The 14,592-nt window shown below is 61.3% G+C and overlaps 1 protein-coding gene across 7 annotated transcripts in view; it reads left to right on the top strand.

Moving 5' to 3' along the window:
• ARHGEF10 (Rho guanine nucleotide exchange factor 10) overlaps positions 1-14,592 on the top strand; it is a 93,773-nt gene that overhangs the window by 10,884 nt on the left and 68,297 nt on the right. For all 7 annotated transcript variants that reach the window (XM_045991642.1, XM_045991635.1, XM_045991607.1 and 4 more), the window contains 2 exons: positions 6,947-7,015; positions 14,396-14,548. In XM_045991642.1, the coding sequence (XP_045847598.1) occupies positions 6,979-7,015; positions 14,396-14,548 (190 nt within the window). In that variant the 5' untranslated portion in view covers positions 6,947-6,978. The remainder of the gene's footprint in view (positions 1-6,946; positions 7,016-14,395; positions 14,549-14,592) is intronic.

Raw genomic sequence — 14,592 nt, 5'->3', positions numbered from 1 at the left:
CTTTGGATGGGGCCCAGCGGGTGTGGGGGATGACAGGGTGGCCCGAGCAGGCTGCGGAGGGGGACCAGCCCCAGAACTAGTCAGAGAAAGGGACGCCTTACTGGCAGGCTGCCTGGGGGCGGGGACGGGTGGGCGGCTTCCCTGGAGCGGAGGCCAGGGGAGGCTTTCTTCCCTCCAGGAGGCACTTTCTGCTGTTTTGTTCTGTGAGCATGACACTTAATGAAAACGTTTCTGGGCAACATTATCTGTTAAAGACAGAGTTAACTTACTCCACAGTAAGTTGTGGTCACTCGAAGCAATTGGAATTTTGTCCAGGTGATTGGGAGGTTTGGAAAAAACTCTGGGTCATTCTGACTTGGCTGAGCCCCGTTCTGACTTGGCTGAGCCCCGTTTGTGGGGTCATCATGTGGGCGGGCGTCTCAGGAGCTGCTGTGTGGTCCTGAAGCACTTGCTGTCTGTGAGTCTTGTCTTGTCTCCCCATCCCCAGCGGGTGAGGATCGCTGCCTCTCGGATCCTGGCAGAGCCCTTGTGGACCCCAGCCCCGGGGTTAGCCCCCTAGCCCCCGCCCACCCCACATCCCAGTTCTGTAGTTTGGGTACGTAAGAGACAGAAGAAGAGGCCAGGAGGGGTGAGGAGGAGGGGGAGGAGGCAGGATGCCCCAAGCAGAGGTGAGGGCAGGAGGGACAGCATGGGAGGGGACAGGTCTGCAGGGTCCTGGGGCCTCCCCACCTGAGTCTCCAGCTGCCCACATGAGGACCAGACCAGGAGCACCCGCAGCTGGCCCCTTCTCCTCCCCCTGCCCCCTCTTCTCCCTCCCTGCCTCTCTGCTTCCTGCCTTCCCTCCCTCTCCCTCTCTTCCCTCCCCCTCCCTTCTCTTCCCTCCTCCTTCCGCCCTCCCCCTCCCTCCTCACAAGGTTTGGAAAGTGAACTACCTCTGGCTTTTGTGCCTGTTAGCAGCCCCAAGTACACAATTAGGGGTGCCTGGGTGGCTCAGTGGGTTAAAGCCTCTGCCTTCGGCTCAGGTCACGATCTCAGGGTCCTGGGATCAAGCCCCACATCGGGCTCTCTGCTCAGCAGGGAGCCTGCTTCCTCCTCTCTCTGCCTGCTTGTGATCTCTGTGGTCAAATAAATAAATAAAATCTTAAAAAGAAAAAAAAAGGTAGATGTTTCAGCTCCGCAAACGTGCAGGGTATGGCTCCGGCGTTAGTCCTTCGTCAGAGCGCGGGGGCATCCCTTGAAGGTCACGAGCATTCCTTCTTTCCGACTGCATGCAGCCGCCCGCAGCTTCCACATGGAGCCCCGTCTGGAGTGGCCTACAGCCGGGCCTGTGGGGTAGGGGTAGGCAGTGGGAGGGGTGGGGAGGGACAGCGCCCCTTTGCTCTCCTTTCGGTCTCTCTAGAGGAAAGCAGTGGTGCCAGTTCTGACTCTGGGCCAGCGAGGGCTGGAGAGCAGAGCCTTGAACAAGGAGGCGGACCTACAGCCAAATTCATCTCAGCCAGTGCGGAGGCCCCAGGCTGGGGCAGGGAGGAAGGAGGCAGGGATGCAGAGGCTTGAGGCCTCTGGGCAGGAGGGGAAGCAGGGGTGTAGTGTCCTAGGGGGAAAGAGGCAGGGGTGCAGAGCCCTGTGGGGAGCACAGAGCATGGCAAGCTGCATAGGCCAGGACGCAGGGAGCGCGTGGAGAGTGCGGGTGTGGGAAGCGCCTCAGCCTGTCCCCACCCGCCTAGTCCGTCCACAGCCTCCCTCTCTTGTGAGCCGAGGCTTCTTGAGACCTTCAGTCAGACCTCCGTCCCGACTGGCTGTCTCTGCTCTGCCCCTCCAGCCGCTGGCCACCGCTTGGTCATTCTCTTCCATCGCAGGACACCCCAGGATTCTGTTTCCTCAGGCTGTGAATGGGGGCCGTTCCTACTCAGCATGAGTTGTGGAGACGTTTTGTTCCACTGAGGCTGGGTGTGGTCCTTTTCTACAGGGACAGGCTTCCAGGAGAAAGATGTGTCCTTCCCTCGTGGCTGGGGGCAGAATGGGGCCTGTGGAAGGTGGTGCAGCCGTGGGGAGCAGGCGGAGAGAGGACCGGGCCGGAGTGTGCAGGGGTCGGAGTGTGCAGGGGTCGGAGTGTACAGGGGAGGGGTGTGTAGGGGCGGGGTGTGCAGGGGGCGGGCAACCCAGGGGCCAAGGCTACAAGGGAAGCGGACAGCTGAGCCCAGCAGACAGGGTGCCCCGACCCAGCCTCTGGCTAGAGAATGTGACCTCGGGGGCCTCACCTTCGTACTCTGGACCCTGGGCTGTTTGGGAAAGAGCTGCTTAGCTGCTGGTGGCCATAGGTTTTCTAATACCGTTGACGCAGAATAAATTTGCTTCTCTTTCAGTTTTTTGTCTTCTGGGGCCGGTGAATAAAGGAGGGGAAGGGATCTGGGGTTGGCGTCAGTCTGACACGAGTGCATCGCTCACAGTTGGAAAGACGCGGACACCGGACAGCCCCGCATAGCTGTCCTGACCCTAACCCTGACCCTAACTCTGATCCCAGCCCCAACCCCAGCCTAACCCTAACCCTCGCCACAGCCTCCCTGGTAAAGCCCAGGTGCTCACGGGCCAGAAGTCCCGGACAGCTGAGCTCCCTGCAAGCGTGTGGGAAGAGTCTCCGTCCTTCCCTTTCCCTTGTGCGTCACCGTAACTGTGAAAACGTTCTGTGCGGGGGGGTTGGCGCGTTTGGTCTGCCATGGAATTTAAACTTAGCGGGGCCATTCCGCCAAGATGTGCGCCGTGAGATCTTGTGTGCTTATCCTCGTCCCCCCATGGTCTCTGTGGGCGGAGAGCCTTACCGATGTGGCATCCGTCCCGAGGCAGTCCCAGAGGGAGTGCACCTGCCGTGGGCCCGCGGGGTTTCCTGGTGCACAGCGCTCAGCGCCCAGCTCCCTGCCCCCTCGTCCCTGGGTTCTGTCCTTGGGGTCCTCTCCTCTTAGGCAGGAGGGCCTGAGGCTCCTTGTCCAGGCAGTTTCCACGCTGGTGCTCCGAGCCAGCCCCTCTGGTTGGGACTCTGGGCGCTCTGTGTCTCGGACAGGCCAAGGTGGGTCCTTGCTCTGGCGGCGGTGGTGGTGGGCTCTGATGCGTCTGGGCTGGGCGCAGGCTCAGCCACCTGCAGCCCATCTTTCCGTGACTGAGACCGGGGAGACGGGTGGAGTAGACGTTCGGGACCCCCCCCCCCCAACCTGTGCCCACAGTGCACAAGAGGTTGTGTGCTCAGCAGGGCTGAGCCTGCCGTGCACTGAGTGAGGCCGTTCCCTCGGGTGTGAGTGAGCCCGTTCCCTCGGGGGTGAGTGAGCCTGTTCCCTCGGGGGCGCTGCCCCAGCCTCAGGGACACAGTCCCCCCCCCCCGCCCCCCCGCAGCCCTGCAGCTGGACGCCCGCAGGCGGGTTGCATGGCTGAGGCTGAGGACATGGAGGCAGGACCTGCAGAGCCCTGCCTAGCTGGGGGAGGTCAGGGGAGCCGGGTGTCCCCAGAGCCCAGGCCCCCTGCCCCCTGCTGCGTGTTCTCTCTGCTGCTTCTCTGTGGAAGGGACCCTGGTTGGAAGTGTCCTGCTGTCTTCAGAGCCCCGAATGCCGAGCGTTGCTGTGGTCACAGGCTGTGAGAAACGTCTGTCCTGAGCCTCGGCGTCCTGCCGCTCACATGCCCTGCATGCTCGCTCGCCCGTCCCACACATGGGGTGAGATGCCAAGGAATGCCGTGGGGGCCAAGGCTCGGGAGTATTTCTGCAATGTGGGAAAAAGCAGGAGGAGTGACGTGGGGTGTCCAAGTGCTGCCCGGCCTTAGAGACCATCTTGTGATGCGGAGCCAAAACACCTGCCGACAAGTCCCATGAAATGGTCCTGCGGGGCTCAGCCTCTGGGCTCCTGCTCCGATGGAATACGTCATCTTTTTGTTTAAAACCGCGATCTGGGTGCACAATGCAGTCTCTCATTAGGATGCTTAAATTGGAAAGTGACCGCAGTCGCACAGCCCAGACTGGAATTATGTCCTGCCGCCGTCTGTCGGAGGCCCGTGTTGTGTCAGTAAGGCTCCATGCTCTGGCTGAGGTCAGTCTTGGACAGAGCCGGCTGCAGTCCCGCTCGGTCCCCAGAACACTGTCTGCAAGCACTGAGGGTCCCCAGGGAGGGCACCACATGTCAGGTGTCACCAGAAGACGGCTCAGCGATGTGGCTTTGGTCCCTGTGTGGCTCCACCCTGTGGGTGCAGGCTGAAGTGGGGTTTTCGGTGTGGCCTGAAGGGCCCAGGGGGGCAGGACACCTCCCGGGTGCTGAGCAGTCTGTTGGGGGTGAGTGCATGCTGGCCTCGGAAATCTGGGGGCAGAAGCATGTGTTTGCAGGTCCTTGTCAGGAACGCGGCTTCCCGTGGACGCTGCTGTGGGGAGAGCGGCGTCACAGAGCATGCTGCGAGCCGCTGGACGCTTGCCGGTGTCCAGGACACAGATCGTGGCGCCGGAGGCTGGCTTCCAGTCCCCGTGCCACAGCTGGAGGGGGTCACGCACCCGCAGGGGCCCTGCGAGCGGGGCACATTGGCGCAGGTGGCCGTTGGAGCAGTGGAACCCCAGCGGCGTCTGTCCTGTCCTGTCCACGTCCAGTGGGGAACGGGGCGCTCAACTGGCCTCTCTTCTCAGGTGTTTCAGGGACAGCTGGCGTTAGTGAGTTTGTGCTCTGTGGTTTGAAAGAAAAGTGTTGAGGACAAGTGACCAGTGTGAGGAGGGGGGAGGCCCACGGCTGTGGTGGCTGGTGTGTCCCGGCTCCTGCTGGAGGAGCCCGGGGCAGAAACGCCACTTGTTGTTCCCGACCCGAAGGCCGTCTTCTATGGCTGTGCCCCCCGCTGGCCTCGCGCTCCAGGGGCTCCCATGCTGAGATCAGACCCAAGAGAAAGCTGTGAGTTGCCCGAAAGCCCGAGGACCCCTCCGGCCCCTGGGGCACTGTCGCTTGGGGATGTTCTCCACGTGGCTCCGAGAATGCCGGGTGTCCACACCCCGTCTGTGGCGACAACGCTGAGTAGCTGCACACCCGGTCCTCACCTCTCGGACAGCTAAAAATACGTTTCCCTTCTTCCTCACTTCCTCTCGCGACTGTGGAGTCCATTGTCCCCTGTTCCTGCGGATACGTCGCGTCCTTCCTGTTCCCCGCGGTGCCTGTGGGGTCTAGGCCGGGCGGGGCCGGATCCAGGGTGAGGTCGTTTCCTTGTGGGACCAGCATCGGTGGGAACCCCAGCGTCTTGGACGTGCTCGTGTGCGGTGCAACATGTCACTGCTGGCTGGGTCCTCGTCCCTTTGCAAGCTCACCTGTAGGATGCAGAAGCGTGGGAGACTTTTGGACTCACGTCCTTGGGAGATGACGTGGCAGGAGAAGGCATTGCCCTCCATGCAGCTCCGAGGGCCGTGCGATCCTGCAGACATGCGCCCCGTCCCTCCCGCCCCCTGCTGCCCAGGAGGGATGGCCCGTCCTGCGTCCATGCTGCATCACAGGCCGTGACCCCTGCGGACCCCACGCTCGGTGCCTGGAACGCAGTGGACGTTGGTTGGACATTTGCTGGCTGACGTGGGGCGGTGGGCGTGGAGTTCAGTGTCAGGGTCTCCGCGCCTCTGTCCCTCTCCCTGTGACCAGGTCACCACAGCCTGAGGCCGCCACTTCTCAGGACGACGCGCTCCCACCTGCATTATTTCCTCCGTAACTGCCGCGGTCTGCATGCGTCTGTCAGCTTCGGGAGCCGGGCGATGGCTTCTGGCCAGGAGGGTGAACCTGCCGTGGGCTCTGCGGGTTGATGTCATATCGAATCCTTGGAGAGGCTGGGGTGCGCGTGGTGGGATGGACGGCGGGCCGCAGTGTGACTCGACCAGTGCTCGCTGCCACCTGCCCGCTGCCCCCGCATGCCCCGACCCCCTGTGCTCGGATGTCTCACCCCTGCAGCAGCCAAGGCCACGCCCGCTGCTGTCCCTGTGCTCCTGGTGGCCTGCAGGAGGGCAGGGGTGCAGCCCCAGCACGGACGTCCGTGTGTCCTGGGTCTCCTCGGGGGTGGGTTCCCGGAAGCCCTCCACGCCTCCGTTCCTTCACTTTGGAACTAGCTTGGGAGCCCGCGTCCGGGAGGAGAGACGGGACGAAGCTGGAGGACGGGCCTGAAGCGCAGCGCAGAGGGGCGGCAGCGCGGGCAGTGTGGGCCGTGCCCCATTGGGGCCCTCGCCAGCTTCCCTTGTGCTGCCCGGGCTGAGAGCCGGCATGGTGGGCACCGCAGCTGTGTTGGCAAGGGACCCACCGCTGGCCCCGCCGCGGGCAGGTGTGGGCTGGGGCGTCGTCACCGCCGCACCCGCCCTTGGCGCCCGCCTTGCCGCCCTGGAGCCTGGGCATTGGCCGTAGGAGCCAGGCAGGTGTCTGGTGCTGTAAGCCGCTGAGAACCAGGGAGCTGGCAACAGGACGGCCCCCTCGGGAGCTGGGACGAACATCCTCACAATGTGGCTGGTTTCACATTCTCACACTTCGTTTTCTTCCGAAAGCACATCGGGAAACAAAAAGTGCAAAGAACGAGAAAAGAATAAAGCCGGGTGTGCAGAGACCTGGCCTAGACCCCAGAGCTTAGCGACTGAAGGCTTAGTCAGCCTGGTTGGCGGTCCTGGGCAGCGAGTTGTTGACTCGAAGCCAAAGCTGAAGGAAGAGAAGGGGCAGCCGTCGGCCCCAGGCTCCCTTCTCCCCTGGACCCTCGTGCCGGGCTGGGAGGGATCCGCCAGCGAGCCCGGGTGCCGAGGGAACTCCTGGCTGCGACCCTGGGGAGATCAGGCCCCCGGGGACTCTGCATGCTCACAGCCATGATTTCGGGGGCGAGTGGCCGTCCCTCGGGGGTGGGTGCTGGCCCTTCGGTGAGCACCGTGACTGGGGCTGACGTCAGCCCTTCACCTGTGGTGACTGTGGTGTCTTTCCTCCCACAGGGGTCCAAGGACCGAGGTTTCCCAGCTCCACCATGGACCGGCCAGAGCCGCCCGCCCCAGCTCCTGAAGGTAACGGTCGTCTCGCAGGGCCCCTTCCGACGTGGGGGGCCCTCGGGGGAAAGGGGAGGGTCTGGCCACATGTCCCAAGGAGGTGGAACTCTGGGCCCCTGCCCGCCCAGTGCCCCTCCCTTACCTTGGGGTGACCTGTCTGAGCCTCCTGCTGGGCCCTGGCACCCCCTCGGGGCAAGCGCCTGCCCGGAGTCCTGTGAGGTCCGACCGACCCATCGCAGACCCACGTGGGGATGAGGACAGGCGGACCTCCTAACTGAGAGAGCACAGGCAGGCTCCTCGCCGCCCCAGGCGTCCGCGAGTGGAGCAGCAGGATGGCTACCAGGTCTGCCTCCTTTCGTGCTCGGCTCGCTCAGGGACAGCGGGGACCTTTTCGGCCTGGCTGCTCTGTATGTGAGGACGGCGAGGGAGGGGGCCCATCCTGGGCCCTGGCCAGACTACAGAGACCGTGGCGTGGCAGCGCAGGGCCTGGTGCTGTCGCTCCCAGCTCGCAGGCCACAGTCTGCTCGGGGCTCCCGTCCCCCAGGACTTCCCTTGACATGTGCCCTAGACAGACGTGCATGTCCCCGCCATGCCAGGAGGCTGGAGGCTATAGGACCGGAGGGGCAGTGAGCCAGAGTCTGGGAGGAACCCATGTGGGGCCAGAGCCTGTCCGTCCCTTCTCCTGTGCTGGCTGTGCAACTCGGGCCTTGAGAGCCTCTTGGGAGGCATCGTGGTCTCCTGATGCCTTCCCAGAACTCATAGCAACCCCCTCCGCCCCGCCCCATGGCAGGGAAGGAGGAGCCCTCGTTGTCCCGTTGCCAGAGGAACGTGACCTCACCCACAGCTGGGTGGCAAGCACCTGCCCACGACGGGTCGGGGCTCCAACAGGACACGAACAGAAGCTGTGTGAGAAGGGCAGCGGGGCGGTGGCCTGTGATGGTGGCATTGTTCTGGGGACACCGCTGTGCACACGCAGCCGCCACCCCAGGGATGTCCGGAGCCAGGAGGAGGCCGACAAGGACGGTGGCCGTGAATGGCCCCTTGTTGGGGGAGCTGTTTGCGCCTGCTGCTTTGCAAAGCTCTTTTTTTTTTTTTTCTAATAATAGTAAGAAATAGAGCACAAATAGCCTTCTTTCGAAATGAGAGAAACATCTTATCTTGGATTAAGGTTTTGTGTTACAGTAGATGTGGTCTTACTGGCCCCAGGGACAAAATGTGTCGCCTTTATCTCTGAACTTAAAAATGAATATTCTCCTATTTTTTTCCCTCAATGTCTTAGTTCCTCCATGGCGTGGCTTTCAGACCTGTTGGTGCGTTTTCAGCAGCCCTTGAGGGCTGTCTGCTCAAAGAGGGGACGACCTGGGAGGGGCGTCTGTGTGTCCCTGAGCCCTGGAGCTCCCGGTCCCCTGAGAGATGAGCGACCGAGCCAGCCCGTCCTGAGCCCAGGCTCTGTGTCAGCTGTGTAGACCGATGCATTCCAGGAGCAGAGGGTGGCCGGCCTGGGCGGGAGACGGGGTGTTTCCCTCACTGTCTCTGCTCCGGACTCAAAGTCCCAGTGGGAAATGTAACATTGTAGCCCATAGTGACTTAGCTTTTGTTGCAGTTTGGGAAGACACTGAGATCTTTTTGATCTGAGAGATCCAGTGTGAACTCTCGATTCCTTGGAAGTGCGCCGGCCCCAGGGTGCAGTTTGCTGCTAGATGGATGCGGAGGCCTCAGTTGTGGGAGGAGGGCGGTCACAGGTCAGACCGCATCCCTGGTGCTGTGCTTGCTGACGAGATCGTTGTCTTGTCAGGGCGTTGACCAGAGGGCCAGCCTGGCACGGGGTCTGAGTCAGGCCCAGGCCCGGCTCCTCTGCCTGGAGGGCTGTGGGCGGGACCCTGGGTGGTGCCCGGGGACACACCAGCAATGTTGCCGGAGGTCAGGAAGGGGAGAGTCCAAAACAAAGGGACTCCTCTGTGGGTTGGTTCATGGCCCTGCAGTGGCCCGGGGCCTAGGGGGGTCCTGAGGTTCCTGCTGTGGCCCCCTCACCCCAGGGGGAGTGTGCAGGGATGGAGAGGGACGGAGGAGTGGCTGAGCCGGAAGGGCCTCCCGGAATCCAAGCGGAGCTCCTTGGACGTGACTCTAGAGCTCCAGCAGGTCTGACGTGGACGGTGGATTTTGTGCCGATGAAGACCAAGGGCTGCAAGCAGGCCTGGCCTCCTGTGGGGAGCGTGTCGGTTACCCTGGAGCACTCGTCGTGGGGGCAGAAGCAGGGGTCCGTCAAGGAGGGGCCTGCCTGCGCAGCCATGCCACTTACTGCGGACAGGACCACAATGTCGTCCCTTAGAGCCCGGAGGCAGGAGGCCCAGTGTCCCGGGGTGGGCAAGGCGGGTTCCTCAGAGGCCTCCCTCCTTGTCGCATAGACGCCGTCTCTCCCCGTATCCTCCTGTGTTGTCCCTCTATGTGTGTCTGTGTCGTGATCCCTTCTCCTTATGGGGACCCCAGTCCTACGGCACCAGGGCCCGCCGTAGGGACCTCCACATGACTGTGTTCGGAGTACCGGGGCCTTGGCCTTCAGCAGAGGGTTTTGGGAGACACAAGTCAGTCCTCGAGAGGGAGCGGCAGAAAGTAGCAGCTGGACAGGTGGGAGGAAGCCAGGAGTGTGTAACGTCATTGATGCCCAATGCGGCAGTGAGGAACAGCCCAGTGACTGGAGGGGCAGATGCGGATGACCCGTGGGCGTTGACTTTGGGGACACATCCCCCAGCATCCCGTGAAGCCGTCTCCCCAGTGGTGGGGAGGCAGCAGGGGTGGTGGGGGAGAGAGGAGCAGGTGGAACACGGAGGGTTTAGGGCAGCGAGACTCCTGTGTGTGACCCTGTCATGGTGGACACGAGTCATTGTCCAAAGCCATCAGGGGCACGACGGGAGCAGTGGACTGTGGGTGACAGTGACCTGTCAGTGTGGGTCAGTCGTAAGAAAAGCTCTTTGCCACTCACTCCCCTTCCTGAGCACGTGAAACAGGAATCCCTTTCTCCCTGCATGGGGGAGCCCGGGGTTCAGGCCCATGGGGTCAGAGGTCATAAGGCTTTTTTTTTTTTTTAAGATTTTATTTATTTATTTGACAGACACAGATCACAAGTAGGCAGAGAAGCAGGCAGAGAGAGAGAGAGGGGGAAGCAGGCTCCCCGCTGAGCAGAGAGCCCGACGAGGGGCTCGATCCCAGGACCCTGAGATCATGACCAAAGGCAGAGGCTCAACCCAATGAGCCACCCAGGCACCCCAAGGCTTTTTTAATAGCAGTGTTTTCCAGGTCACATAGGTGTATTTTATCTAATTCTTAACATGCCCCCGTAATAGAATATCCCTTCCAAGGAGAGCACTGGCCAAGGGAAGAGCCAGCTTGTGATTCTGAGTCTGCCGCGTGGAGTGGGATGTGTGCGTGGCGTGATTTCTCACGTGGCTAAGTGGGGCTATCTGCTCCCCGCCACCCCACGCCCGGCCTGTCTGGTCGTGTGTGTAGTTGGTTGTCATTTCCCTGCCGTGTTGATCTGGCAAACGGGAATCTACGGGATGGGAACAGTTGTATTTGGAAAACGTTGTCAGTTTTGGTTTTTCCATTGAAGAGATTTATTGCCCCAAGACAGGTTGTGACAGTTTGTTCCTGTGAATAAGCTGGCTGCTCACTGATAAAGCCAAAACCCAGACCACGAGTGTTTTCCCGTCGCTCCGTACGACCGGAAGATGGTTGGGGGGGGTACGTAAGCCACCGCGACCGGTGCGCGGGGACAGGTTCTGTCCACCCCCAACCCAGGCGGTGTCTGGTGGTTTTACTTGTAACGCTGCTCACTTGGACGACATGCGTGAGCCGTATCCACGTCTTGATTAAATACAGACCTCAGAGGACTAACATTCTCGGCGAATTCGGACGGCCACATAGGTGTGCTGACGCTGGAAACAGCCGTGGAACAGACAAGAAGTGTCCTTGTTGTAGAAAGTTTGCCAAACACAGGAGCGCAGAGAGGAGAACGTGGGTCCTTCATGGCGGCCCAAGAGCGCACGGGCCCTGGGTTGGTCTTCATGCGAAGGGATTGCGTGGTGGTAAGCTGTACCCACCAGGTGCCCCTGCGGCGTCATGCAGTATCCCGTTGAGCGGCGTGAAGTTCAGCCACGTTGTGCGTCCACAACCACCCTCTGCCTCCAGAGCTGTCCATCTGCCCACGCCGAAGCCTGTCCTCTGTGGCCTCTCACCTGTGCCCTCCCCAGCCTGCGTGTCCGCCGTCTTGTGAGTGGAGGCACGCAGTGGCCGCCCCTGGGTGACTGTGGTGTTTCACTTGGTACAGTGGCCTCGGGTCTGTCCGTGTCGCAGAGGCCAGGGTTGTCTGTTTCAAGACCAAGTGTGTCCGTTGTCTGTGTTGACCACATTTGATTTACTCTTTCATCCGGCCACGGACTCTGGGGTTGTGTCCATCTCTCCGTTGTCGTGAATAATGCTGCTTGGAGTGGGTGCACACTCATACGGTTACATGTGTGTGGTTGCACACTCGTGATCGCACACTTGTGCGGTCGCACACACATGGCTGCACACTCATGGTTGCACGCGTGTGATGCACACTCGCATACACTTACAGTTGTGGTCGCACACGTGTGCGATTGAATATTCGCCTCGTGGTTGCTCGCGTGTGACGCACACTCGCGTACACTTACAGTTGTGGTCGCACACGTGTGCGATTGAATATTCGCCTGGTCACGCGTGTACAGTGGCATGCTGTACAGTTGGACTCGTGCGGTTACACGTGTGTGGTTGCATGGTGCATGTTTGCACGTGTGGTCGCGCACTTGCATGGGCCTACAAGCGCCTGCTTGACTGCTTGTGTTTAACGCCTCCACGTGAACCCCCACCCAGAAGCAGGTACTGGGCTGTGGGGGAGCCCGTGTTTGGCCCGGACGGTGTGCACACCGGCTGCTCCAGTTCACGTCCCCTCCGGTGGCGCACCGGGGTTCCGGTTCTCCAGCCCTCGCCAACCTTTGTTATTTCCTATTAAGTGAGTATGAAAGGGCCAGTTAACACTATTAGTGTGTCAGGAACCTCTTTCCAAATTACTGAATAAACTTCAACGCAATAATTTTAGTGGTTTCAGTAGTAACGCACTGCGTAAACGTGTCCTGATTTGGAGACTGTCTTCTATTGTAAGACATGCAGGTAAGTATTCCGATGGCCTCCGACCATTTCCGCAAGGCAGACTGTCGTGGTCGAATTTCTGAGCTGGAGGATATAGGAAGTAGAAGGCGCGGGTAAATACCGGCAACTTACCGGCCACGGGGTCACCAGTGCACTCTCAGAAGCGCGCGTTTTAAAGACATATTTTTCTGAAGCCCGTCCTTGATCCCATGTCACTATTTGCCACTGTCTTGCTTTTAGCCAGCGAGGGTGACGTGCCAGAATGCTGGGCGGGCCCATGTGTGCCGCGGACGTGGCATTCTGGCGGAGAGGTCCCTCCCGCCTGCCCCCTCGCAGGGGCCAGCCGGAGCTCTCCGTTACTCGTCCCCAGTAAGAAAGCGTTTCCTCTGAAAGACCCGTTAGAGTGTGTTGCTGGTTCCAAAGACTCAAGGAAACAATACACACCTGGTATTTAAAGCCACTTTTTCTTTTGGACCATCAGTGGTTCATCTGGACAGTGAGGCCGCAGCTGGAAAAAGTTTCTAGGCTGACTCCTGCATCCACACACGTCTGCCAGCTTCCCTCCCGAGGAATGACTCCACCCTAAAACCCTGATATGGACTGTCTCGCCCTCCCAGTCCCCCCTCCCCCCAGCTCAGGAGCTTCCAGGTGCCCGCGTCCTTCAGCGGCTCAGGGGCGTGGAAGCTTGTTTCCGTAGCCTGCTCGGCACCCGTGCTGCTCGCCGTTGCTGACCCAGGCCCTGACCTGGGATTGAGGGGCACTCGGGGGGCTCTGGACAGAGCGGGAGGGGCGGAGACCACCCCCACTGGGACATCCCAGCCTGGCCTCACCCCGCACCCCGCTGACTGGAGGTGACCCCGTTAGCACCATCTGTAAGGCCCCAGGCCATCCCAGGAATCCACCTGGACCCCAGCCCCAGGGACAGAGAAGGGAAGGGAGCCCTGGGGCTTCAGCACAGAGGTGTGGAGGGCAAGGTTCCTGTGTCTCCGTTACCTCAGCCCTAAGACGCACCTCCCCTGGCCTCTGATCCCGTTCATGTGTCTTCAGTTCTAAAATAACTGCGTTCAGATCCCTACGTTCCCCACAGGCACCTTGGGAAACAGTCGGGCATATTGACCAGCTGTTTGGCTGGTAAGTCAGGGTGGAACCATCTGGAAGGGACCCAGCTTGGGGCAGTGGGTGCCTGTCCTGGCAGATCCTTCCCCAGCCTCATGGAGCCGGAGCTCTCTGTGCCTCAGGCCCCCTGAGCGGCTCAGAGCAAACCCGGTCGCTCTAGGGCGCGCTAGTTTGCTTGCTGAATGAGTGATTTCTGCTCGTGCTGACCTTCAAGTCATCTCTCTCAGCAGGTCACGTTTTCCTCCTCTTAGTGCCCATTACTTCATAAGGGAACCCCCTAGATTCCTCTAGGGCCTGGGGTCCCTCAGTCCTGCAGGGGGGCCCCTCCCGTGAGTGTGCGTGAACGTAACCTGAACGGCCCAAGCTTCTCTCTGGAAAGTGACTGATTTTTTCTGGTGTTTTGTGATTTGTCTGAGCACCAGACAGTAGCCAACTGTCTTGTTGTCACCGAGTGAGTTGCACGGTGGTGGTTAAGGATGTCCAGTTCGGGGGTTTTTCGTGTTCTGACTTTGTGCCCAGTGTTGGGGTGCAGAAAGGAAGAAGAGGTTCTTCTCTCCCATGCTGTCCCCTGCACGTCCTGCTCTGTCCCCTATCCCAGCTCCGTAGCCTGGGCACTGTGACCTCTCATGGGCTGCCTGGGCATCTGTCCCCCTGCCCCCCGCTTTGTGAGCCAAGCGTGGGGGTCCAGGCCTCACCCCGCGGGTAAGGCCCGAGATGGCCAGCCTCAGATGCCTGTCCCAGTGCCCACCGGAGACCCCCTTGGTGACATCCGTGAGGCCGAGCCCCCTCCTCCCTGCCCCGCACACCCTCGGCCAGGGACGTGTGGCCAGAGGGCCGGAGGGCGGCCTGACGTGCGCAGGGAGCGCAAGGTCCCCTGCCTCTGGGTGGTGATGTACTTTGCAGGTGGCTGTGTGGGCGGAACGGGGGGTCTGGGGACCCGTGTGGCGGGAGCCACGGCCATTCTGTGAGGACGTTGGACGTCTGTCGTGGGCGCCCTGTGTCCAGATTTTCCCTCTCCTTCGTCTTTGCCCTGCTGCCCTGGCCTCCCGATGTCCCCTGCCACTGACAGCGAGCGCCTCTCCCTTCCTCTGGGCTTGACCCTGTTCTTCCGACCTGCAGACGGCGCGGCGAAGCGCGAGTCCGCTGGCCACGAGGACGACGAGGGGGAGCAGTTCGATTTCGACAGTGGAGATGAGGTTCCAGAAGCAGACCGACAGGCTGTGGGCGCCCTCCCGGCCAGGAACGCGGGCGCAGACACCCCCTCCGGCTCAGGTGGGCTTCCGGCAGCCACCGGCACACGCGGCCCGGCAGCTCCC

The sequence above is a fragment of the Meles meles genome, chromosome 2, assembly GCF_922984935.1.
Source record: "Meles meles chromosome 2, mMelMel3.1 paternal haplotype, whole genome shotgun sequence".
NCBI lineage: Eukaryota > Metazoa > Chordata > Mammalia > Carnivora > Mustelidae > Meles > Meles meles.
This window is presented reverse-complemented; position numbering and strand designations above follow the sequence as displayed.